The sequence below is a fragment of the Taudactylus pleione genome, unplaced genomic scaffold, assembly GCF_031769625.1.
Source record: "Taudactylus pleione unplaced genomic scaffold, aTauple2 ptg000507l, whole genome shotgun sequence".
NCBI classification, from domain to species: Eukaryota; Metazoa; Chordata; class Amphibia; order Anura; family Myobatrachidae; genus Taudactylus; species Taudactylus pleione.
Window position 1 is genome coordinate 275,406 of NW_028284909.1, and position 27,929 is coordinate 303,334.

General features: G+C 49.6%; 1 protein-coding gene across 1 annotated transcript; it reads right to left on the reverse strand.

Moving 5' to 3' along the window:
* Positions 1-283: 283 nt before the first annotated feature.
* MIA (MIA SH3 domain containing) lies at positions 284-27,362 on the reverse strand. The gene is made up of 4 exons (XM_088450097.1): positions 27,152-27,362; positions 18,578-18,711; positions 16,070-16,180; positions 284-533 (listed from the first exon to the last, which is right to left on the reverse strand). Exons 1-4 carry the CDS (start codon positions 27,264-27,266, stop codon positions 510-512), a joined length of 384 nt encoding a protein of 127 aa, XP_088306223.1. The 5' UTR covers positions 27,267-27,362; the 3' UTR covers positions 284-509.
* Positions 27,363-27,929: the final 567 nt, after the last annotated feature.

A 27,929-nucleotide genomic window follows, 5' to 3' on the forward strand; every position in this document is an offset into this window, starting at 1 on the left:
TTTGCTGTCGTAGTCCGGGTCTCGCGCATGTGCACGATGGAGCTCCCTCCGTCGTGCGCATGCGCAGTGGGGAACATCGACCCACTTGCGAGCGTACTGCCGCTTGCGAGTGGGTCTGAATGACCCCCATAGAGAGCAGGCCGGTGTAATCCTCCCCACATTTATCACGATAGATAATGAATACTCCTGAATCCTTTCTCTTCTGTGGTATTATTATATAATAAAGAAACCAAGGTCAGATCAGTTTTGCTCACCCACATCTGGGGCTGGAACAAATATTTACTGATTAATTTAATGTCTGTTATAAGTTAGCATCCGTGACTCAATTTGATGAAATCATTTCACTATTGGCAACATGGCATTTTATTTTCATGTAATACGTACAAAGTATAATGAACAGAAAGTAGTTTATATTCATGGAAGATCTGGTTTTCTGTCCCGTCGCAGTCTGCAATAGGTAGAGGACTGGTGAGCTCCGTGGTGTATGGAGCACAGAACAGAGAGGGGAGTCAATTACACATAAAATCCCATTGCTGAAAATAAAGAATACAAGCAACAGAGTCATCTCATGGGTATAGATAAATGGAAACACAATTATGTTTATACATACTGTATATATATATATATATATATATATATTATATATATATATATATATATCTTCTGCCTCTGAAAAACTGTTTAGAGGCTCAATCCCTAATATGTAATGTTCTTTATCTCAAATATTTATTTTCATATTCACCCATATCGGTAAAAGGAAAACCACGCCCTTTACTAGAGGTCAGGATTTTTGAAGAATAGAAACAATATTACTTTATGTATCTAATTTCCTATTTTGGTGTCAAGAAGCCTCACAACGAGTGATAAAACATGTGGCGCATGATGTCATTTTACAAACGGATGACAGTTAGGAGCCGGATAATTGGCTGGAGCACAATTATCATATGCAACAAGTTATATCACTCGTTGTGAGTGAGAAAACTCGTTGATAAATAGGCCCCATAGGCTTCACGTGAAAGAAAAACAAACACATAGGACCCACTAAGAAAATAAAAATACATTGATACAGAGAAAAATAAAACACAATGTCGACCACAGAAAAAAAAAGAAAATATAAATTATAAGATTTGCATAAAACAAACAATCACATTGTCCCAGTAACACTGTGCTCCCCATCCCACCCACACTGTGCTCCCCTTCACTTATCCCACCCACACTGTGCTCCCCTTCACTTATCCCACCCACACTGGGTTCCCCTTCCCTTATCCCACCCACACTGCGCTCCCCATCCCACCCACACTGTGCTCCACTTCCCTTATCTCACCCACACTGTGCTCCTCTTTCCTTATCCCACCCACACTGCGCTCCCCTTTCCTTATCCCACCCACACTGCGCTCCCCTTTCCTTATCCCACCCACACTGCGCTCCCCTTTCCTTATCCCACCCACACTGCGCTCCCCTTTCCTTATCCCACCCACACTGTGCTCCCCTTCTCTTATCCCACCCACACTGCGATCCCCTTCCCTTATCCCACCCACACTGCGCTCCCCTTCCCTTATCCCACCCACACTGTTCTCCCCTTTCCTTATCCCACCCACACTGTGCTCCCCTTTCCTTATCCCACCCACACTGTGCTCCCCTTTCCTTATCCCACCCACACTGCGCTCCCCTTTCCTTATCCCACCCACACTGCGCTCCCCTTTCCTTATCCCACCCACACTGCGCTCCCCTTTCCTTATCCCACCCACACTGCGCTCCCCTTTCCTTATCCCACCCACACTGTGCTCCCCTTCCCTTATCCCACACACACTGTGCTCCCCTTTCCTTATCCCACACACACTGTGCTCCCCTTTCCTTATCTCACCCACACTGCACTCCCCTTTCCTTATCCCACCCACACTGTGCTCCCCTTCCCACACTGTGCTCTCTTCCCTTATCCCACACTACTCTCCCTTTTCCTTATCCCACCCACACTGCTCTCCCCTTGCCTTATCCCACCCACACTACTCTCCCCTTTCCTTATCCTACCGTGCTCTCTTTCCTTATCCCGCACTACTCTCCCCTTTCCTTATCCCACCCACACTGTGCTCTCTTCCCTTATCCCACACTACTCTCCCATTTCCTTTTCCCACCCACACTGCTCTCCCCTTTCCTTATCCCACCCATACTGTGCTCTCTTTCCTTATCCCACACACACTGTGCTCCCCTTCACACACTGTGCTCTCTTCCCTTATCCCACCCACACTGTGCTCTGTTTCCTTATCCCACACTACTCTCCCCTTTCCTTATCCCACCCACACTGTGCTCTTTCCTTATCCCACACACTACTCTCCCCTTTCCTTATCCCACCCACACTGCTCTCCCCTTTCCTTATCCCACCCACACTGTGCTCCCCTATCCTTATCCCACCCACACTGTGCTCCCCTTCCCTTATCCCACCCACACTGCGCTCCCCTTCCCTTATCCCACCCACACTGTGCTCTCTTTCCTTATCCCACACACACTGTGCTCCCCTTCACACACTGTGCTCTCTTCCCTTATCCCACCCACACTACTCTCCCCTTTCCTTACCCCACCCACACTACTCTCCCCTTTCCTTATCCCACCCACACTGTGCTCTTTCCTTATCCCACACACTACTCTCCCCTTTCCTTATCCCACCCACACTGCTCTCCCCTTTCCTTATCCCACCCACACTGTGCTCCCCTATCCTTATCCCACCCACACTGTGCTCCCCTTCCCTTATCCCACCCACACTGCGCTCCCCTTCCCTTATCCCACCCACACTGTGCTCTCTTTCCTTATCCCACACACACTGTGCTCCCCTTCACACACTGTGCTCTCTTCCCTTATCCCACCCACACTACTCTCCCCTTTCCTTACCCCACCCACACTACTCTCCCCTTTCCTTATCCCACCCACACTGTGCTCTTTCCTTATCCCACACACTACTCTCCCCTTTCCTTATCCCACCCACACTACTCTCCCCTTTCCTTATCCTACCGTGCTCTCTTTCCTTATCCCGCACTACTCTCCCCTTTCCTTATCCCACCCACACTGTGCTCTCTTCCCTTATCCCACACTACTCTCCCATTTCCTTTTCCCACCCACACTGCTCTCCCCTTTCCTTATCCCACCCATACTGTGCTCTCTTTCCTTATCCCACACACACTGTGCTCCCCTTCACACACTGTGCTCTCTTCCCTTATCCCACCCACACTGTGCTCTGTTTCCTTATCCCACACTACTCTCCCCTTTCCTTATCCCACCCACACTGTGCTCTTTCCTTATCCCACACACTACTCTCCCCTTTCCTTATCCCACCCACACTGTGCTCCCCTATCCTTATCCCACCCACACTGTGCTCCCCTTCCCTTATCCCACCCACACTGCGCTCCCCTTCCCTTATCCCACCCACACTGTGCTCTCTTTCCTTATCCCACACACACTGTGCTCCCCTTCACACACTGTGCTCTCTTCCCTTATCCCACCCACACTACTCTCCCCTTTCCTTACCCCACCCACACTACTCTCCCCTTTCCTTATCCCACCCACACTGTGCTCTTTCCTTATCCCACACACTACTCTCCCCTTTCCTTATCCCACCCACACTGTGCTCTTTCCTTATCCCACACACTACTCTCCCCTTTCCTTATCCCACCCACACTGCTCTCCCCTTTCCTTATCCCACCCACACTGTGCTCCCCTATCCTTATCCCACCCACACTGTGCTCCCCTTCCCTTATCCCACCCACACTGCGCTCCCCTTCCCTTATCCCACCCACACTGTGCTCTCTTTCCTTATCCCACACACACTGTGCTCCCCTTCACACACTGTGCTCTCTTCCCTTATCCCACCCACACTACTCTCCCCTTTCCTTACCCCACCCACACTACTCTCCCCTTTCCTTATCCCACCCACACTGTGCTCTTTCCTTATCCCACACACTGCTCTCCCCTTTCCTTATCCCACCCACACTGTGCTCCCCTATCCTTATCCCACCCACACTGTGCTCCCCTTCCCTTATCCCACCCACACTGCGCTCCCCTTCCCTTATCCCACCCACACTGTGCTCTCTTCCCTTATCCCACACACACTGTGCTCCCCTTTCCTTATCCCACACACACTGTGCTCTTTCCTTATCCCATACACACTGTGCTCCCCTTCCCTTATCCCACCCACACTGCACTCCTCTTCCCACACTGTACCCTCTTCCCTTATCCCACCCACACTACTCTCCCCTTTCCTTATCCCACCCACACTACTCTCCCCTTTCTTATCCCACCCACACTGTGCTTTCTTCCCTTATCCCACACAGCTCTCCCCTTTCCTTATCCCACCCACACTGTGCTCCCCTTCCCTTATCCCACACACACTGTGCTCCCCTTTCCTTATCCCACACACACTGTGCTCCCCTTTCCTTATCTCACCCACACTGCACTCCCCTTTCCTTATCCCACCCACACTGTGCTCCCCTTCCCACACTGTGCTCTCTTCCCTTATCCCACACTACTCTCCCTTTTCCTTATCCCACCCACACTGCTCTCCCCTTGCCTTATCCCACCCACACTACTCTCCCCTTTCCTTATCCTACCGTGCTCTCTTTCCTTATCCCGCACTACTCTCCCCTTTCCTTATCCCACCCACACTGTGCTCTCTTCCCTTATCCCACACTACTCTCCCATTTCCTTTTCCCACCCACACTGCTCTCCCCTTTCCTTATCCCACCCATACTGTGCTCTCTTTCCTTATCCCACACACACTGTGCTCCCCTTCACACACTGTGCTCTCTTCCCTTATCCCACCCACACTGTGCTCTGTTTCCTTATCCCACACTACTCTCCCCTTTCCTTATCCCACCCACACTGTGCTCTTTCCTTATCCCACACACTACTCTCCCCTTTCCTTATCCCACCCACACTGCTCTCCCCTTTCCTTATCCCACCCACACTGTGCTCCCCTATCCTTATCCCACCCACACTGTGCTCCCCTTCCCTTATCCCACCCACACTGCGCTCCCCTTCCCTTATCCCACCCACACTGTGCTCTCTTTCCTTATCCCACACACACTGTGCTCCCCTTCACACACTGTGCTCTCTTCCCTTATCCCACCCACACTACTCTCCCCTTTCCTTACCCCACCCACACTACTCTCCCCTTTCCTTATCCCACCCACACTGTGCTCTTTCCTTATCCCACACACTACTCTCCCCTTTCCTTATCCCACCCACACTGCTCTCCCCTTTCCTTATCCCACCCACACTGTGCTCCCCTATCCTTATCCCACCCACACTGTGCTCCCCTTCCCTTATCCCACCCACACTGCGCTCCCCTTCCCTTATCCCACCCACACTGTGCTCTCTTTCCTTATCCCACACACACTGTGCTCCCCTTCACACACTGTGCTCTCTTCCCTTATCCCACCCACACTACTCTCCCCTTTCCTTACCCCACCCACACTACTCTCCCCTTTCCTTATCCCACCCACACTGTGCTCTTTCCTTATCCCACACACTACTCTCCCCTTTCCTTATCCCACCCACACTACTCTCCCCTTTCCTTATCCTACCGTGCTCTCTTTCCTTATCCCGCACTACTCTCCCCTTTCCTTATCCCACCCACACTGTGCTCTCTTCCCTTATCCCACACTACTCTCCCATTTCCTTTTCCCACCCACACTGCTCTCCCCTTTCCTTATCCCACCCATACTGTGCTCTCTTTCCTTATCCCACACACACTGTGCTCCCCTTCACACACTGTGCTCTCTTCCCTTATCCCACCCACACTGTGCTCTGTTTCCTTATCCCACACTACTCTCCCCTTTCCTTATCCCACCCACACTGTGCTCTTTCCTTATCCCACACACTACTCTCCCCTTTCCTTATCCCACCCACACTGTGCTCCCCTATCCTTATCCCACCCACACTGTGCTCCCCTTCCCTTATCCCACGCACACTGCGCTCCCCTTCCCTTATCCCACCCACACTGTGCTCTCTTTCCTTATCCCACACACACTGTGCTCCCCTTCACACACTGTGCTCTCTTCCCTTATCCCACCCACACTACTCTCCCCTTTCCTTACCCCACCCACACTACTCTCCCCTTTCCTTATCCCACCCACACTGTGCTCTTTCCTTATCCCACACACTACTCTCCCCTTTCCTTATCCCACCCACACTGTGCTCTTTCCTTATCCCACACACTACTCTCCCCTTTCCTTATCCCACCCACACTGCTCTCCCCTTTCCTTATCCCACCCACACTGTGCTCCCCTATCCTTATCCCACCCACACTGTGCTCCCCTTCCCTTATCCCACCCACACTGCGCTCCCCTTCCCTTATCCCACCCACACTGTGCTCTCTTTCCTTATCCCACACACACTGTGCTCCCCTTCACACACTGTGCTCTCTTCCCTTATCCCACCCACACTACTCTCCCCTTTCCTTACCCCACCCACACTACTCTCCCCTTTCCTTATCCCACCCACACTGTGCTCTTTCCTTATCCCACACACTGCTCTCCCCTTTCCTTATCCCACCCACACTGTGCTCCCCTATCCTTATCCCACCCACACTGTGCTCCCCTTCCCTTATCCCACCCACACTGCGCTCCCCTTCCCTTATCCCACCCACACTGTGCTCTCTTCCCTTATCCCACACACACTGTGCTCCCCTTTCCTTATCCCACACACACTGTGCTCTTTCCTTATCCCATACACACTGTGCTCCCCTTCCCTTATCCCACCCACACTGCACTCCTCTTCCCACACTGTACCCTCTTCCCTTATCCCACCCACACTACTCTCCCCTTTCCTTATCCCACCCACACTACTCTCCCCTTTCTTATCCCACCCACACTGTGCTTTCTTCCCTTATCCCACACAGCTCTCCCCTTTCCTTATCCCACCCACACTGTGCTCCCCTTCCCTTATCCCACACACACTGTGCTCCCCTTTCCTTATCCCACACACACTGTGCTCCCCTTTCCTTATCTCACCCACACTGCACTCCCCTTTCCTTATCCCACCCACACTGTGCTCCCCTTCCCACACTGTGCTCTCTTCCCTTATCCCACACTACTCTCCCTTTTCCTTATCCCACCCACACTGCTCTCCCCTTGCCTTATCCCACCCACACTACTCTCCCCTTTCCTTATCCTACCGTGCTCTCTTTCCTTATCCCGCACTACTCTCCCCTTTCCTTATCCCACCCACACTGTGCTCTCTTCCCTTATCCCACACTACTCTCCCATTTCCTTTTCCCACCCACACTGCTCTCCCCTTTCCTTATCCCACCCATACTGTGCTCTCTTTCCTTATCCCACACACACTGTGCTCCCCTTCACACACTGTGCTCTCTTCCCTTATCCCACCCACACTGTGCTCTGTTTCCTTATCCCACACTACTCTCCCCTTTCCTTATCCCACCCACACTGTGCTCTTTCCTTATCCCACACACTACTCTCCCCTTTCCTTATCCCACCCACACTGCTCTCCCCTTTCCTTATCCCACCCACACTGTGCTCCCCTATCCTTATCCCACCCACACTGTGCTCCCCTTCCCTTATCCCACCCACACTGCGCTCCCCTTCCCTTATCCCACCCACACTGTGCTCTCTTTCCTTATCCCACACACACTGTGCTCCCCTTCACACACTGTGCTCTCTTCCCTTATCCCACCCACACTACTCTCCCCTTTCCTTACCCCACCCACACTACTCTCCCCTTTCCTTATCCCACCCACACTGTGCTCTTTCCTTATCCCACACACTACTCTCCCCTTTCCTTATCCCACCCACACTGCTCTCCCCTTTCCTTATCCCACCCACACTGTGCTCCCCTATCCTTATCCCACCCACACTGTGCTCCCCTTCCCTTATCCCACCCACACTGCGCTCCCCTTCCCTTATCCCACCCACACTGTGCTCTCTTTCCTTATCCCACACACACTGTGCTCCCCTTCACACACTGTGCTCTCTTCCCTTATCCCACCCACACTACTCTCCCCTTTCCTTACCCCACCCACACTACTCTCCCCTTTCCTTATCCCACCCACACTGTGCTCTTTCCTTATCCCACACACTACTCTCCCCTTTCCTTATCCCACCCACACTACTCTCCCCTTTCCTTATCCTACCGTGCTCTCTTTCCTTATCCCGCACTACTCTCCCCTTTCCTTATCCCACCCACACTGTGCTCTCTTCCCTTATCCCACACTACTCTCCCATTTCCTTTTCCCACCCACACTGCTCTCCCCTTTCCTTATCCCACCCATACTGTGCTCTCTTTCCTTATCCCACACACACTGTGCTCCCCTTCACACACTGTGCTCTCTTCCCTTATCCCACCCACACTGTGCTCTGTTTCCTTATCCCACACTACTCTCCCCTTTCCTTATCCCACCCACACTGTGCTCTTTCCTTATCCCACACACTACTCTCCCCTTTCCTTATCCCACCCACACTGTGCTCCCCTATCCTTATCCCACCCACACTGTGCTCCCCTTCCCTTATCCCACGCACACTGCGCTCCCCTTCCCTTATCCCACCCACACTGTGCTCTCTTTCCTTATCCCACACACACTGTGCTCCCCTTCACACACTGTGCTCTCTTCCCTTATCCCACCCACACTACTCTCCCCTTTCCTTACCCCACCCACACTACTCTCCCCTTTCCTTATCCCACCCACACTGTGCTCTTTCCTTATCCCACACACTACTCTCCCCTTTCCTTATCCCACCCACACTGTGCTCTTTCCTTATCCCACACACTACTCTCCCCTTTCCTTATCCCACCCACACTGCTCTCCCCTTTCCTTATCCCACCCACACTGTGCTCCCCTATCCTTATCCCACCCACACTGTGCTCCCCTTCCCTTATCCCACCCACACTGCGCTCCCCTTCCCTTATCCCACCCACACTGTGCTCTCTTTCCTTATCCCACACACACTGTGCTCCCCTTCACACACTGTGCTCTCTTCCCTTATCCCACCCACACTACTCTCCCCTTTCCTTACCCCACCCACACTACTCTCCCCTTTCCTTATCCCACCCACACTATGCTCTTTCCTTATCCCACACACTGCTCTCCCCTTTCCTTATCCCACCCACACTGTGCTCCCCTATCCTTATCCCACCCACACTGTGCTCCCCTTCCCTTATCCCACCCACACTGCGCTCCCCTTCCCTTATCCCACCCACACTGTGCTCTCTTCCCTTAGCCCACACACACTGTGCTCCCCTTTCCTTATCCCACACACACTGTGCTCTCTTTCCTTATCCCATACACACTGTGCTCCCCTTCCCTTATCCCACCCACACTGCACTCCTCTTCCCACACTGTACCCTCTTCCCTTATCCCACCCACACTACTCTCCCCTTTCCTTATCCCACCCACACTACTCTCCCCTTTCTTATCCCACCCACACTGTGCTCTCTTCCCTTATCCCACACAGCTCTCCCCTTTCCTTATCCCACCCACACTGCTCTCCCCTTTCCTTATCCCACCCACACTACTATCCCCTTTCCTTATCCCACCCACACTGTGCTCTCTTCCCTTATCCCACACTACTCTCCACTTTCCTTATCCCACCCACACTGTGCTCTCTTCCCTTATCCCACACAGCTCTCCCCTTTCCTTATCCCACCCACACTGCTCTCCCCTTTCCTTATCCCACCCACACTACTATCCCCTTTCCTTATCCCACCCACACTGTGCTCTCTTTCCTTATCCCACACACACTGTGCTCCCCTTCCCACACTATGCTCCCCTTCCCTTATCCCACCCACACTGCACTCCCCTTCCCACACTGTGCTCTCTTCCCTTATCCCACCCACACTACTCTCCCCTTTCCTTAACCTACCAACACTGCTCTCCCCTTTCCTTATCCCACCCACACTACTCTCCCCTTTCCTTATCCCACCCACACTGCTCTCCCCTTTCCTTATCCCACCCACACTACTCTCCCCTTTCCTTATCCCACCCACACTACTCTCCCCTTTCCTTATCCCACCCACACTACTCTCCCCTTTCCTTATCCCACCCACACTACTCTCTCCTTTCCTTATTCCACCCACACTACTCTCCCCTTTCCTTATTCCACCCACACTGCTCTCCCCTTTCCTTATCCCACCCACACTGTGCTCTCTTTCCTTATCCCACACACACTGTGCTCCCCTTCCCACACTGTGCTCTCTTCCCTTATCCCACACTACTCTCCACTTTCCTTATCCCACCCACACTGTGCTCTCTTCCCTTATCCCACACTGCTCTCCCCTTCCCTTAGCCCACCCACACTGTGTTCCCCATCCAGCATAGTGCTTTCCCCAATCCTACATAGTGCTTCCCCATCCCCCACATCCCACATAGTGCTTCCCCATCCCCCACATCCCACATAGGGCGGTAATCAATTCGTTTCGCACCCGCGATAACGTTTTACATTCCGAACTTTTAGCCTACATTGTGTATTTTAGCCGCGGAAACTTATCGGTTGGTACCCTCTATTCAATTCCAAAAGACGCGAAAACGGCGACACGCGAAGTCAGAACAGGCGAAAAGTGGTGTCAGAATCGGGGATATCAGCCTGAACCCCCCAAAAAGATGCAGAAACATTGGGGATCAATGTAGTAGTGCCCGATTAGCCCTAATAAAACTGTTTGGGGTACTTAAGTTCATACAATTGTGTCTAATTAGCATCTTTGCACAAGTGGTGAAGGATGGCATAAAGTAGTATTTTTTGGGAGAAAATAAGTAGTCCTGGCAAATTTGAGGTACCTGAAAATGGGTGATAGCATCTTTTACTGTCTCTAATGTATAGTTTTAATAAAAGTGAAATTCCTCCCTCATAAAAGCACCTGCAATCCTAAAAACACTTGGCCCCTTCTTAGAGCACCCCCAGAACCTTATTTCACCAGTTTGCGAACTTGTCCCCCCACTTTGTGCTTTTTTACCCCCAAATTCAAAGTACTTTTTTGGGGTGTTCATCACTTTTTTTTTAGGGATTTTTTTACGCAGCTATCCTTTGGGGGCTGTTCTAAGGGTCCTGAGTGGTTTCCCCACCTTTGCACCCCAAAATAAAAATGTTGCACTTCTTTTCTCCTGCTATAGAGGCGAATCTTTTACGCCTATTACATTGCATTGACTTTCTGCGTACGCGAAAAGTAGATGGAATTGAATACGGAGATAAGTTTCCGACAGGCAAAAAGTTTTCACGGATCTCAGCTTTTCGCTTCTAATTGAATATGGGCCATAGTGCTTTTCCCTGCCCCCATCCCACATAGTGCTTCCTCTATCCCACATAGTGATTTCCCTATCTCACATAGTGATTTCCCTATCTCACATAGTGATTTCCCTATCTCACATAGTGATTTCCCTATCTCACATAGTGCTTCCTCCATCCCACATAGTGATTTCCCTATCTCACATAGTGATTTCCCTATCTCACATAGTGCTTCCTCCATCCCACATAGTGATTTCCCTATCTCACATAGTGATTTCCCTATCTCACATAGTGATTTCCCTATCTCACATAGTGCTTCCTCCATCCCACATAGTGATTTCCCTATCTCACATAGTGCTTCCTCCATCCCACATAGTGATTTCCCTATCTCACATAGTGATTTCCCAATCTCACATAGTGATTTCCCTATCTCACATAGTGATTTCCCTATCTCACATAGTGCTTCCTCCATCCCACATAGTGATTTCCCTATCTCACATAGTGATTTCCCTATCTCACATAGTGATTTCCCTATCTCACATAGTGCTTCCTCCATTCCACATAGTGATTTCCCTATCTCACATAGTGATTTCCCTATCTCACATAGTGATTTCCCTATCTCACATAGTGATTTCCCCTGCCTCCATCCCACATACTTATTTTCCTATCCCACATAATGCTTTCCTCCCCATCCCACATAGTGCTTCCCCCATCCAGTGGCGTAACTAGGGTGTTTGGAGCCCAGGGCAAATTTGAAAATGGAGCCCCCCCCCCCCCCCTGTGCGTGCGCCGAAGGTGCGTGCAACGAAAAATGGGCGTGGTCACTTAAACATGGGGAGTGTCAGCATGAGAGACCCCCCTTTATTGTCACTCAGAACATTCCTATCCATATGCACCTTAACCCCAGTAGTGCCCCTTATACAGTACCCCCAGTATGCAATGTCCCCAGTTGTGGTTCCTCTTATGCCGGCCCATAGTAGTGCCATTTATACAGTACCCCCAGTAGTGGTCCCCCTTATACAGCCCCCTCCACTAGTTCCCCTTATTGAGTGCCCCCAGTAGTGGTCCCCCAGAATGCAGTGCCCCATGTAGTGGTCCCCCTATGAAGTGCCCCATGTAGTGGTCCCCCTTATGCAGTGCCCCTTATATAGTGCCCCCAGTAGCAGTCCCCACAATGCAGTGCCTCCAGTAGTGGTCCCCCTTGTGCAGGCCCCCAGTAGTGATCCCCCCTATCTAGTGCCCCCAGTAGTTTTCCCCCCAGTGCAGTGCCCCTAGCAGTACGCCCCTTATATAGTGGTGCCCCCAGTAGTAGTCCCCCACCCCATGCAGTGCCCCCAGCAGTAGTCCCCCCATGCAGTGCCCCCAGTAGTGATCCCCCCTAACCAGTGCCCCCTATAGTGGTCCTCCCTATTTAGTGCCCCCCAGTGCAGTGCCCCTAGCAGTAAGCCTCTTATATAGTGGTACCCCCAGCAGTAGTCCCCCCCCATGCAGTGCCCCCAGCAGTAGTCCCCCCCCATGCAGTGCCTCCAGTAGTGATCCCCCTATCCAGTGCTCCCTGTAGTGGTTCTCCCTATTTAGTGCCCCCAGTAGTGGTCCCCCCCCCCTATCCAGTGCCCCCTGTAGTGGTCCCCCCTATGAAGAGCCCCCAGTAGTGTTCCCCCTTATGCAGTCCCCTTATATAGTGCCCAGTAGCAGTCCCCACAATGCAGAGCCCCCAGTAGTGGTCCCCCTTATGCAGACCCGCAGTAGTGATCCCCCCTATCCAGTGCCCCTTATACAGTGCCCCTGTAGTGGTCCTTCCTATTATTGCCCCCACTAGTGGTCCCCCCAGTGCAGTGCCCCTAGTAGTAAGCCCCTTATATAGTGCCCCCAGTAGAAGTTTCCCCCACCCCAGTAGTAGTCCCCAGCAGAGGTTCCCCCTCCCGATGAAGTGCCCCCAGTAGTAGCCTCCCTCCCCTCCCAGGGCCGGCGACCCGTGCAATCGCACGGGGCGCGCTGCCTCCTACCCCTACTGTAGAAACAGCATGTTAACTGCCGGGCGCCCGCTGAGATTCAGTTACCAGCGGGCGCCCGGCAGAGCAGAGCAGCCGGAGACGGAGGCTCCTGCTTGCGGCTTGCGGCTCCCACAATGTGCACTATGGGAGGACGTCATGACGTCTTTCCCATAGTGCAGAGAGAGGAGCAGCCGAGCGGAGCGGGGGCCAGAGCGGGGGCCAGAGCGGGGCTGAAGGTAAGTGTTACTGTTTTTTTTTTTTGTGTGTGTGCAGGCAGCCTGGACAATACTTGGGGGGAGGCACTACTACTGGGGGCACTTCTGCTGGGGGAGCCACCACTACTGGGTGCACCTGGACACAGCTACTAGGGACATTACTCTGGGGGCACTTCTACTGGGGGAGACACCACTACTGGGGGCACCCGGGCACTACTACTGGGGACATTACTCGGGGGGCACTTCTACTGGGGTTATTGCTTAGGAGGCACCACTACTGGGTGCATTACTCAGGGGCCAGGGGCACTTCTACTGGGGGCACTACTACTTGGGGCTTTTCTACTTGGGGCACTACTACAAAGGGAGCATTACTATTGGGGGCACTAATACAGGGGCATTAATACTGGGGAATTTATAAAGGGGACACTACTACAGGGGGCATTACTATTGGGGGCAATACAACTGGGGACACTACTACTGGGGCACTACAACAGGGACCATTACTATTGGGGGCATTACTGATGGGGGAATGACTACAGGGGACATGACTACAAGGGGCACTACTAATGGGGGCTCTGCATAAGTTACACTACCACTGTGGGCACTGCATAAGGGGCATAAATACAGGGGACACTGCATATGGGGACAACTACAGGGGACACTGCATATGGGGACAACTACAGGGGGGCACTGCATAATGGGCACTTTTGCCTGAGAGCCAGTGGGGGGGAAGCCTAAGACCTGTCGGGATGGAATGGCAAGGGAGGGGGCTGGAATGAAGTGTGTATTAATTGAATCATGTTTTTTCAATGTGTTTTATGTGGTTCTGGATTTAATAATGTATTTGAGGTGAATGTGGTTTTAAAACGTAGTTTATGTGCCTCTGGCTTTTCCAATATATTTTATGTGGAAGTGGTTTGTTGCAGTGTATTTTATGTGGATCTGGCTGGGCTCGCTCCCAACGCGACTAAAACCGGGTGTGATGCAAGGTTATACTTCTGCAAATGTCACACCACAGGCATGCACACAGAAATGCGGCGTGGGCTTGTGACAGCTAGGCCACACCCCATTTTTTGAGCGCACGCCTCCGGCGCACGCATGCTGTCTATCTTTTGTTTAGCTACATATATTTTTCAGCGCTTTGCCTCTGACAGGTTAGACACCCCTGTACTCAGTAGTCACGGTGGCTGTCATTCTGTGGGCTTTCTAGATCACGCTCCCTTACTGTGATACCACACCCCCTCACGATGACACCACGCCCACTCCACAATATTACTGCTTCGAGGGGGGGGGGGGGACATTTTGACTGCTCGCACTGGGAGCCTCAGACCCTAGAAACTGCCCTGCCCCCTCCCCCCAGTAGTAGACACCAGTAGTGCCCCACCCCCAGTAGAGGTCATCCCCAGTAATGGTGCCGCCAGTAGTAGCCACCCCCTCCCCTGTTGTGTCCCCAATAAGGCAGACAAGTTAACAAAAAAAAAAAAATACACTTACCTGAATCCACGCTCCGGCTCCGGGCACTGCTCCCTCCGCCGCACGTCAGTTCTCCTGGGCTGGCGCGCTCAGCATTATGGGAGAGACGTCATGATGTCTCTCCCATTACCCACTGCATGAGTCGGAAGGTGGAGCTCATGAGTGAGCTCCAGCCCGGCTCTTGCAGTGGGAGCTGCAGCAGTCAATGAGAGTCTGTCTGACTCTCATTGGCTGCCGGTAAGCGCACACATTGCTGCCGGGCTGGCGGCGTTGTGTGTTAACACAGCCTGAGCCCACCTCCCACACCCTCCACCTGGCGCTATTGGGCAAGGGCTCAGGGGGAGGGAAGGGGTTCGGCTGTGCAGCACAGGACCGGCGCAGGGAAGCCTAGCGCCGGTCCTGTGTAAATGTGTAGCGCTGACCGCACACACTGCGGGTCGGTGCCATGGCCGGCGGCGACCCCTAAACCCCCACATGTCGCGCCCGCCCCCATTCATGCTCACAGTGTGGGCGGGCGCGACATGACGTCATTATGGGGTCTATTTACTAAGCCTTGGATGGAGATAAAATGAACGGAGATAAGTTACCAGCCAGTTAGCTCCTGTCATTTTTCAAACACAGCCTGTGACATGACAGTTAGGAGCTGATTGGCTGGTACCTTATCTCTGTTCACTTTATCTCCATTTAAGGCTTAGTAAATAGACCTATCAGTCACATGACTCGCGCTTTGCAGCCGCCCACCAGACAGCCAGTCAGGGAGCGGAGCTGCTCCTCAGAGAGACCACATCATTGTGAAGATGTAATTTAAAAAAAAAAAAAGACAGACAGACAGACAGACAGACAGACAGACAGACAGACAGATAGATAGATAGATAGATAGATAGATAGATAGATAGATAGATAGATAGATAGATAGATAGATAGATAGATAGATAGATGTAGAAACCCCCCAGAGAGTGAGAGACTAGATAGATAGATGTTCTGTCTGCTTATATACACCATTTGTGCACTGACTCACTATATTATGTCCAAGGTTTGGGACAATGCTGGCATATTGTGGGAGTTCTGGCCTAGTGTGTAATTTGATCAGTGACTATTATGAACTTCACCCCTGTAGCATAGTCCTATTGTCCTCTAATAACAACAACAACACAAAAAAGTAACTTACATCTGTTTTGACCTCCACTTTTCCTGGCATCAGATAGTGTTCTTCTTGTACAATGGCGCTCGGAAAATAACCCAGCTTAGCTGTATACTCCCCATATTCATCTCCTTGCACCTATAAAGAGTGACACTGAATAGTTAATATATATATCATTATTTTTTTTATAAGGTGTGCACTCACCAGTACTCATAAAAATAGCTTTTAATGCATCATAGCAGCACAGTAAAAGTTACAGCATCTGCATTGACGTTTCGGTCCCACTCATGGAGCTTTATCAAGACAAGGTCCATGAGTGGGAGCGAAACGTCGATGCTGATGCTGTATCGTTACTGTGCTGCTATGATGCATTAAAAGCTATTCATATGAAGACTGGTGAGTGCACACCTTATTCATTTTTTGTCACCCTAGCGAATGCTATATTTTGACGAGAGTGTGGACCATATTGGTTATATAATAGACATATATATTTAATATATATATATATACTGTCGTGACTACCGTAGGTGAAGGGGATGCAGCTGTTATGGGGCTCGGCCCTCCCCCTGCACCTATGGTGCCAGGCCAGCCGTGGTTGCGTCCTCCAGCAGTGTGCTGCGCTGAGCAGGCACATATCTGCCCACGCAGCCGGCTCTGATTCCGGCTCTCCTCATTGACTAATACTGGGAGGAAGCGTAGCCAGCATTGTGAGGCATGGGGTGGGGTCATGATGACGCATTTCGCACCATATCCCTCCTCACAGTGTGGAGGTTTGGCAGGAAATGGGGGGGGCCGGGAGACTAGTCTACTTTTTTGGGGGCCAGGAGCACCACGCGATTTTTGGGAGGCACCAGGCTGAATCGGGAGAATAGGCAAGTATGATATATAATATATATATATATATATATATACATATATATAAAATTGATTTTCTGTAGCTCCACCCCCAGTTCCTGAATCTACTTTTCCAGAAAAAGAGCACTGTATATATATATATATATATATATATATATATATAGTGCATCCAAAAAGTATTCACAGCGCTTCGCTTTTTCCACATTTTGTTATGTTACAGCCTTATTCCAAAATGGAATAAATTAATTTTTGTCCTCAAAATTCTACACACAATACCCCATAATGACAACGTGTAAAAAGTTTTTTTGAGATTTTTGCAAATTTAATTAAAAAAAACAAAAAAAAAACTGGGCTCTGGCTGAGCCACTCAAGGACATTCACAGAGTTGTCCTGAAGCCACTCCTTTGATATCTTGGCTGTGTGCTTAGTGTCGTTGTCCTGCTGAAAGATGAACCGTCGCCCCAGTCTGAGGTCAAGAGCGCTCTGGAGGATGTCTCCATCCAGGATGTCTCTGTACATTGCTGCATTAATCTTTCCTGGTATCCTGAATAGTCTCCCAGTTCCTGCCGCTGAAAAACATCCCCACAGCATAATGCTGCCACACCATGCTTCACTATAAGGATGGTATCGGCCTGGTGATGAGCAGTGTCTGGTTTCCTCCAAATATAACGCATGGCATTAACACCAAAGAGTTCAATCCTTGTCTCATCAGACCAGAGAATTTTATTTCTCATGGTCTGAGAGTCCTTTAGGTGCATTTTGGCAAGCTCCAGATGGGCTACCATGTGTTTTTACTAAGGAGTGGCTTCCGTCTGGCCACTCTACCATACAGGCCTGATTGATGGATTGCTGCAGAGATGGTTGTCTTCTGGAAGGTTCTTCTCTCTCCACAGAGGAATGCTGTAGCTCTGACAGAGTGACCATTGGGTTCTTGGTTTGGTCACCTCCCTGACTAGGGCCCTTCTCCCCTGATCGCTCAGTTTAGACGGCCAGCCAACTCTAGGAAGAGTCCTGGTGGTTTTGAACTTCTTTCATTTACGGATGATGGAGGCCACTGTGCTCATTGGGACCTTCAAAGCAGCAGATATTTTTCTGTACCCTTCCCCAGATTTGTGCCTCGAGACAATCCTGTCTCGGAGGTCTACAGACAATTCCTTGGACTTCATGCTTGGTTTGTGCTCTGACATGCACTGTCAAGTGTGGGACCTTATATAGACAGATGTATGCCTTTCAATATCATGTCCAATCAACTGAATTTACCACAGGTGGACTCCAATTAAGCTGTAGGAACATCTCAAGGATGATCAGTGGAAACAGGATGCACCAGAGCTCAATTTTAAGCTGTGAATACTTATGTACATATGATTTCTTAGCTTTTGTTTTTAATTAAATTTGAAAAATTCTGTAAAATCTTTTCACACGTTGTCATTATGGGGTATTGTGTGTAGAATTTTGAGGACAAAAATGTATTTATTCCATTTAGGAATAAGGCTGTAACATAACAAAATGTGGAAAAAGTGAAGCGCTGTGAATACTTTCCGGATGCACTGTATGTATATATATATATACTTCTGCATATATGTACGCACACACATATATATGTACATACAGACTTCTGTGTGTGTATATAAATATATGCATACACACACATATATGATGTAGTGGTGCTACAATACTTACACTGCCCAACCAGAAGAGTCGCCCACGGCCCTTTAACTTGGAGTAAATGTACATTGTTTGCCCGCGTCTGATGGGGATGAAGCGGCAGTCTGAGGGGGTGTAGTCAGACAGTGCCACTGCAATAGAGATGGGATCTGTGGATGGGAATAAAAGTGTTAATCTACACCTACTGTATATGTAATAATGCTGTCATGTTCTGATTTTGCATGCTATACTGTAGTAGTAACAGGGCAAGACTTGTCTCATAGGTTCCATATTAGCACTAAGGGCTTTACATTACACTCTGCACTGCCTTCCTCACTTGCCACTTCAGAGTTCTCTGTGTTTTGTCTTTTCATATTCAAGTTAAGAGTACCATGTCGGCTAAGGGAAACTCCTCCAATGCTGTCCCCGATAAGGGTACTCCTGACCAAAAGTCCCTTTTATGCAAAAACTGACAAAATAAAATTATTGGTGCTCAGGACAAGTTTGGTCTCTGTGATTACTGCTCCGCTTTGGCGCAGGAATCGAGACCCCAGGCAGCTGTAACTATGCCGGAGATAGCATGGGTCTCCACCCGTTCACAGGCAATATTGGAACTGGCCAAGCAATTAACTCTATCCAGCACATCCCCTTCAGATCCCAATGCTGTGGGACCTTTCCATTCACAGCTTTTACCTGCTGTTGAGCCTCCCTGGGTACAGGGCTTGTCTCACTCAGGGCTCGATTCAGACCCGCTCGCTAGATGCGGATGCTCGCACTCAGCGTATGCAAATTTGTCTAAGTGACAGCATGGCAGGCGATCGTACGGCAAGGCATAACCACGTCCACTATATCCTGGCGTGCAATCGGTTTATGTATGTAGACGCCCACCAGCCTGTCTTAAGACACCCACTTGCGCACATCATCTCCAGGAAGTGTAAGCAACCATCGATACATCGGGTACCATCGGAAGCGAACGCAGCGCTTGAGGTTGACTATACCCTACCGCAAGCACTGCGAGCACTTCAGTGTTAAATACAACCAGGTGACGTGTACTATGACGCTGCCTCTTAATTATGCACGCCTCTGATACGGCATTAAGATGTTCAGGCACGCCTACGTTCGCACATCCGCTCCCCCGTTTCTAGTGGTCTGCCCCTGTTACCACCAACAAACAGCCTCTCCTGTCACTCACTCTGCTGGGCTCTCTATGCTCGGCGAGCGGCCGCTTCCCAATCTCTCACACTGGTTCGCGCACGCGCACTTCGATGCTTATGCAGAATGCGAAAATCTGCCAGCTATGAGCGAACGCTTCTTAGCAACCGGGTCTGAATCAGGGCCTCAGTTCAGAGCCTAGTTCAAGTTTCCCAGTCCTCAAAACAGATGCTGGGACCTGCGGCCTCTCAACGCCCTCTTAAATGTTCTCCTCAAAGTCCCCTGCCTGGTCCACTTGAGTCAAGGGACAAATCAGACTCTGAAGTCTTCTCACCAGCGGAGGATCATTTTCAGCAGGACTCGGATTAGAGATGTCTTCCCTTCAAGAGTACAGTAAATGAGGAGGCTTTGATACCTGCAGCTGAATTCATGCTGCTCATCTAGGATTTCAAGGACACTCCTCAGGATCCATCTTTATTTAAATGTAAGAAGAAGGAGATTTTAACTTTACCTTCCTTTGCACAATTGGAAGACCTACTCGCTGAACACAGCGATACGTGAAGTCAGAACAGGCGAAAAGTGGTGTCAGAATCTAGAAAATCAGCCTGAACCCCCAAAAAGATGCAGAAACATTGGGGATCAATGTAGTAGTGCCCGATTAGTCCTAATAAAACTGTTTGGGGTACTTAGTTGGTACAATTGCCATTAATTAGCGTCTTTGCACAAGTGGTGAAGAATGGCATAAAGCAGTATTTTTTGTTGAAAATAAGTAGTCCAGTCAAATTTGGGGTATCTGAAAATGGGTGCAAGCATCTTTTTTCTAAAGTGTAGTTTTAATAAAAGCACCTGCAATCCCAAAAACACTTGACCCCTTCTTAGAGCACCCCCAGAACCTTATTTCGCTAGTTTACGAAGTTGTCCCTCCACTTTGTGCTTTTTTACCCCCAAATTCAAACTACTTTTTTGGGGTGTTCTTTTCAAATAATTTTTTTGACAGAGTTGTCCTTTGGGGGGCAGGCCCCAGGGTCCTGAGTGGTTTCCCCACCTTTAGCACCCCAAAATAAAAATGTTGCACTTCTTTTCTCCTGCTATTCAGAGACAAATCTTTTTCACCTATTACATTGCATTGACTTTCCGCGTACACGAAAAGCGGATGGAATTGAATATGAAGATACGTTTCCGACAGGCGAAAAGTTGCAATCGGCTAAACTTTTTCACGGATCTCGGCTTTTCACTTCTAATTGAATACGGCCCTAAGTGTTTTCAGGATTCTAAGCGTATTCTTATTTTCTATTCATTCCCTCTCTGATCTGGATGAATAGGAGACCCCACCCTGGTGGATGACCCCATTGCTAGGTTGGCTAAGGCTACCACCCTTACTTTTCCCAATGTGGCCTCTCTCAATGATGCCACAGACAATGAAATGGAGGTTTTCCTTAAAGCTATTTTCTCAGTGGCCAGTGCATCCATGCGCTCTGTCCTTGCATCGGCATGGGTTTCCAAAGCCTTGGAGAAGTGGGCGGATTTCCTGTATGGTGGCCTCTATTCTGGAACTTTACACTCTGAACTATTGTCCACTGTGGATAATATTCGGTAAGCATCCACTTATCTAAGTAAGGTGGCTTTAAATTCTAGCTTTCTTTCGGGATTGGTGGTGGCAGCTAGGAGGACTCACTTGCTCCGCACATTTGACACTGAATTCAAAACTGTCCTTGAATCTCTCTCCTTCATTGGTGAGGTACTTTTTGGGCATGAACTGGACAAGTTTATCGCTTTAAAACTAGCCTCGAAGTCTAATTTCTTACCATCCACGGCGCCTAGACCCAAGCCTCACCCGCTTCGGTTCTTCTGTTCTCCTATTTGGCCCCATTTCTAGCTCTCCTCTCAAGGACAAGGTTCTTCCTCCTGTGGTGGAAAAGCCAAGGCTAGGACAGTACTGGGTCAATCACAAGGCTGCTCCCAAGCTCGCAGAAAAACAGTTTGCATGATAGGCTGAAATCCAAACTGGGGACTTCTATGGTGGGAAGCCGTCTTCTGTTCTTTTGTGGGGAGTGGTGGAGGATGACATCAGACTCTTGGGTACAAGGTATTGTAAAAAAAGGGGGCACGCTCTGACCTCCAGGAAATTCCCTCCCAGCCTTTTTTTCACCACAGGTTTGCCTCACGAAGTTGTGTTGGGTCTCTCCTCAAAAAGGAACTGGTTTTTACTCCAACCTCTTCCTTGTTGGAAAGCAGATGGCTCCTCCCATCCCATCCTGAGCCTAAAATCATTAAATATTAATTTCAGTGTTTCCAAATTAAAGATGGAGTCGCTCAGATTTTCTTCTGTCCCTATATCTGAAGGATGCTTATTTACACATTCAGATTTGGGAGGGACATATGCTTCGCCGTACTCTTGGATCACTTTCAATTTCAGGCTTTGCCATTTGGGTTGTCAACAGCTTGTTCAGTTTTCACCAAACTAATGTTGGTGATGGCACCCACCCTGCAGCTTCAAGGGATCTGGATAATGCCTTATCTGCTTACAGCCCAGCCACCAGATATCCTGCAGGAACACCTGAATCTGACGATTCAAATTTTTCGTACTTAGACAGCAACTGGTACACTTGGGGGCCCTATTGAACATTCAGTTCAGAGGGTTTTCTCCCTTGGTACAAGATTGTTTCCCTCCAGATCTTGTATGAGGGTCCTCAGGAAAATGGTCTCCACATTGGATATGGTAGAGTTTCTGTAGTTCCATTCCTGAGCTTTCTAGTTGAAACTTTTGGCCAGGTGGAACGGGGTTCATGATCAAATCAAGTCAAGTTTCTCATGTTATCCCCAGAGACTTGTCTCTCCCTCTTATGGTGGCTTCACACCTCTTACTTGGACAAGGGTCATTTGTTCCTCATTCAGGAAAGGACTTTGCTCACACCAGTCTCAGGGATTGGGGTGCAGTCACTCTAGCAACATTCCTAGGCCGCTGAACAACACAGGAATCCAGGCTCCCTGTCAACATCTTGAAACTCTGGGCGTTTTGCCAGGCTTTGCATCAGGAAAGATACCTTCTCCAAGGTTGTCTAGTCAAGGTTCGCTTGGATAATGCCACAGCCGTCGGCTACATCAATCATCAGGACAGCACAAAACGACACCAAGACAGGCGCAAAGTGTGCAGGATTCTTCAGTGGGTGGAAAGGTTTCTACTAGTTCTGTCGACAGTCTACAATCCAGGTGTCAACAACTGGAAGGCCAACTACCTAAACAGTCAGAATATTCACCGTGGAAAATTATTTTTTCACCAGGAGGTTTTTCAACAACTAGTGACCGCTAGGATAGTCCATCCATAGAGCTGATGTCATCCTGTCTGAACTATAAGCTGGCTTGTTACAACTCTAGGACGCAGGTTCCAGGGGCTTTTCAGGTGGATGCATTGTCATTGCTTTGACCTTCCCTGTCCTGTATCTTATTCTCACGATGTATCTTCTGCTTCAGGTCATCCACAAGCTAAAGCAGGAAGGCGGAACAGCCATCCTGGTTGCTTTAGATTGGCAGCTCAGGGTGTGGTACGCCGACGTTAAGAGCATGTTGGTGGCTCCCCCTTTGTGCCTGCCCTTCCGACAGCTCTTCTTTCGCAGGGGCCATTCCTACACCAGACTCTTTCTTGACTGCATTTGACTGGGTGACTGTTGAGATAGCTCTCTTGAAGGCCCAAGGGTTCTCAGATGCTATTGTCCAGAATATGCTCTGCACCTGGAAACTGGTTTCGGACTTAGCGTACCACAGAGTGCAGAAGGCTTACATTGCTTGGTGTGCTCTTCAGAAACACAATCCAGAAGTGTTTTGTCTCTCCAATATTCTATCTTTCCTTCAGTCAGGGTTGAATTTGGGCCTCTGTCTGTCCTCTCTGAAGGTTTAGGTTTTCTCCCTCTCTGTCTGTTGTCAGAGACATATAGTGGTCCTCCCGCTTGTTGAGACTTTTCTGCAGGGGGTGCTTCACATCCAACCCCCCTTTTTTCCACCAGTATAGCCCTGAGATTTGGTCTTGGTGCTCAGGGCTCTTCAAGTACCCCCCCTTTGTTCATTTGGACTCTGTGGACCTTAAATGGCTAATGTGGAAGACTGTTTTCCTTCAGGCCACATTGTCGGGTCTCTGAATTATGTGCATTGTCTTGCAGATCTCCATTCCTGATATTTCACCTGGACCAGCTTGTCCTGCAGACTACTCAAGATTGTGATCTAAACTTTTCCTGTGGAAGATTAAAAAGATCCTCAGGTGTCCTTACGTTCTTTGGACGTTGTGCAGGTTCTTTGCATTTATGTAGACAGGTCTCAGGAAATTAATCGCACAGACTTTTTGTGCTTTATTCTGTTGTCAACGGGATTGGCCTGCCTCCAAACAAACAATCGTGTGTTGAATCAGGGAGGTCATTTGTCAGATTTACTCTTCTGCTGGCCTTCTGGTTCTGGACTTGGTGAGGGCTCACTCGACCTGGTCAGTGTGGACGTCCTTAGCGGTTTAGCGTGGTGCTTCAGCAGAGCAGCTTTGCAGGGCTGCCACCTAATCCTCAACACTCAAACTCATCAGATTTTATCGCTTTGATACCTTTGCCTCCAGGGACACTGGTTTTGGGCGAAGGATTCTGTCCACAGCTCAGGAGCTTTTCCTCCCTTTGTGGACATCCCCAATGGCTGTAAGATACAACAAGATTTTAGTTCTTACCTGATCAATCTTTTTCTCTGAGGCCATGGGGGACACTGGACAACCTCCTGTACACTCCCTAATCTTCCTTTGTGTGTCTGTTTTGTGTGCCTGATTTTATTTTCCTTCTGCTCTCTGACCTTTGGGATTTTGTTAGCAAACTGCCTGCCCTGGGCATGGGATGGGGCAGGAGTTAAAGTGGGCCGGAAAGGAGCAGAATTGTGTTCCGTCAGGTGTATTTGGAGGCAGCACAACTTCAGTCTCTCTTCCTGCTGTCGCTGCACTGCTGCTGCAGATGCAATGCTGTAGGAGGCGCTTCACATATTAATAGATGTGGCGGGCAAGCGGCGTTACAGAGACAGACTTGGCCCAGCCCCACCTCCTGTTCCTGTGGTGGCGGCTGGTGGGGAAGAGATCCAGTGACATCATCACTAGCGGACATCTGTCTCCTTCCCACGATGCACAGATGGAGAGGAGCTGCAAGGAGGGCCCATGCGGACATCGACGGCATTTTTGTCATGTGACTGCAGCCTCTACACAAGAGCTCCAGAAACTGGCAGGTGATACTGGACAAGGCAGGACTCCAGGCCGTGACCGGTCCCCGAATACAAGTTATTTCATTAAGGTGAATTGCTGGAGGGACACATGTGGCCTGAACTGTAAAGGAACACAGGTGGGGTGAGCTGCTGGAGGGATGAGCTGCTGGAGGAACAGTTTGAGGTCAGGGTGTGACGGTGTAGGGTGTGAGGGGCACACGAGGTGGCCCCGCACTGCACACTCTGCACCCTTAGTATTACTTACCTCTCAGGAGTCCCACGTCGGCGCGGGGGTCCGGCGCTGTAAAAACGACTTTTTTCCCACTGACCTGCACATTCTCTATAGACTCTGGGCACACTCTAGTGCCCAGAGTCTATAACTCCAGTGCTGACCGCACACAGCTGAGTGGGCTGCCGGCCGCCGGACAGAGAGGAGGGGGCCCGTGTCGGAGACTGCACACGGGCCCCCTCCTCTCTAGAAACGCCCCTGACAGGTGGGGTGAGCTGCTGAAAGAACACAGTTGGGGCCAGCTGTGGAGGGTCTCAGGTGGATCAGCTGCTGAGGGACACAGGTGGGTTGAACTAGAGAGATGTAGAAAGATGATGCTGGTGAAACGCAGGGGGGAATGATGCTGAAGAGTCGCAGGGGGGTTGGTGCTGAAGATACACAAAGGGAGTTGGTTTTGGAGTCACATGGGGGATGGCGCTGAAGAGAAGTAGGGGGCGTTGGTTCTGAAGAGTTGCAAGGAGGGTTTGTGTTCGAGAGACACAGTGAAGATGGTGATGGTGAGACACAGTAAGATAGTGCTGAGACAGTAAGAGATGCAAGGGGGGGTGACACGGGGGATGGTGCTTGTGAGACATAAAAATATGATGCTGAAGAGACGCAGGGGGGATGGAGCTGGGGGGCACTGGAGAGATGCAGGGGTGGATGACACTGGTGAGACACTGGAAGATGTTGCTGAAGAGACACAGGGGGTGTTGGAGTTACGCAGGGTGTTGATGCTGGTGAGACATGGGAGGGAGCTGAAGAGATGCAAGGGCATCCAGTGCCCTCCCCCCTGCGTCTCTCCCATGCCATTTCCCCCATCCGTGCGGGAGAGATGCAGGGGGAATGGTAGGCATGGGAGAGACGCAGGGGGCAGGGTGCTGGAGGGATGTAGTCGGATGGTGTCTCCCCAGAATGTTAAGTTCACATTTTGTCCTGCCGCAAAACGTCTATAACTGTGTATTATCTGGTTGAATCTCTGTTGTGTGTAGATAACATATTATTCCTATGCAAACAGGTAACTTCTGTACCACATGATCTCCTATCTGCATACTGAATACTGGTTCAAGACACTGTCTGCCTAGCGAGGCTCAGCTTCTTCAGAGGTCGACCAGTCAGTGAAACCACCATATAGGTAAGACTCAAGCACAGGGGATACATACGGGTTGCAAAAAGATAAAAAAAAAACATGGGGCACCCGAATGACAAAGGCTTGGGGACCCCATAAAAAAACTCACTGATGGTATCGAACATTTTTTTTTAAATGAACTAACATTGTAATCTCAATGGTAGTGGTATTTATCCCAGCCATATTACAGGTTTTACCTTGCTCTTGCACTTCCCTTGTGTGTGTCCAATATGCATCAATAGATGTACAGTATAGACAGAATTTTAAAGAACAGCTTTCAAGGAGCAACATATTTTTTGAAATTTACTATGGACACCCTAGTTGCGCCTCTGGCAAGACAATCTCATAGTGCTCCGACTGACAAGTGAGTGTGTGTGTGTGTGTGACGTCACCTGTTATTCTGTTGTTACTCTGTACTTCTTCCTGCAATACACTGACTGCTTTCCATATCTATCCATACCACCATGGCATGGTCCCTTTCCTGTAATCCAAAATCTATGGTAAATTTCTACTAAGTGCACATCCTGCCAACTGTAACCTACAGTATGCAGTGTGCACACAATGGCTGCCTCAGCTGGTACTTTCATGGGCAGGATGAACAACATTTTAGAACTATACATGCAGTGCGTATCGTATTAGACAGTTTTCATTTATCTGTTTATGTCTTACCTCCATGTATTGCTCATCTCACACATTGTAACCTATGTAGTGCGCCCAAGACGGCTGCCTCACCTGGTACTCTCGTGGGTAGGATGAATAACGCATGGATCTGATGATTTTGTACAAATCCTGCATAGTCATTAATTATTATGAGTATTATAAACCTCGTCAGCTCTGAAGTACTTACGACTGCACTCCTCATCCGCACAAAGCTTCCTGTCCGCCAGCTTTGGCATCTTCCGGCTCCCTCCAACCATTCCGAGCAGGGCGCAGAGGACCAGACATGACAGCCCCCGATACATGACTGTGTCTCTCTGCTAACGCTGGACACTGGATATCCCTCAGCCCAGCATCGCTATCCCTTGGAGCTCAGAAACTTGCTTCACATCACCTCCCCACTTGCATTTCAAAGTTTATAAATTGACAAGTGAGCCAACAGCGAAGGGTAGAGTGTAAATATTCATTAGGAAAAAGAGAACTCTGGCCAATGTGCTGAAAACACTTAATGTGCACATTTTTCTTTAGTTTATTTGCAATGTGTAAATAACTTGCTTTACTGCTGTTTATCTTACTACAGGCTGTGCTCTGTCTGCTTGTGTTATGTTTGAGCAGATTGTCTTCATTACTGTGGACATGTCAAGTTGCTGCTAGTTAAAATTATCAGAGGACTTTGTTCTGATGATCATCCAGGGTCATGAAAGTTGATTACAATTTTCTCCTACAGAGGCTCCTGTGTTTAAACACATAATATGATGTATTGTGTGGTCTTGATGTGACTAAATTAAGATAAACTAATGTTGTACTGCAGCCCCCGTGAGCCTCCAGGCCTTTTCCCCAAACCCGGCCACCGATCCCACAGTGCACCACAAAGCTTGTTCTATGTTTTAATTTGACCTAATATGTTAGTTAAGGATAAGGGACTTACACATCAAACATTAATGGGGGTAAAAGACTTGTTACTGGGT

Bases quoted from the DNA above. Each gene is read 5' to 3' on its own strand.
- MIA (XM_088450097.1), bottom strand. From the start codon at position 27,266: ATGTATCGGGGGCTGTCATGTCTGGTCCTCTGCGCCCTGCTCGGAATG. The intron at 18,712-27,151 runs GTAAGTACTTCA...TCCCATCCACAG, and splicing joins TGCGGATGAGGAGTGCAGTC to ATCCCATCTCTATTGCAGTG. The intron at 16,181-18,577 runs GTAAGTATTGTA...CACTCTTTATAG, and splicing joins GACTCTTCTGGTTGGGCAGT to GTGCAAGGAGATGAATATGG.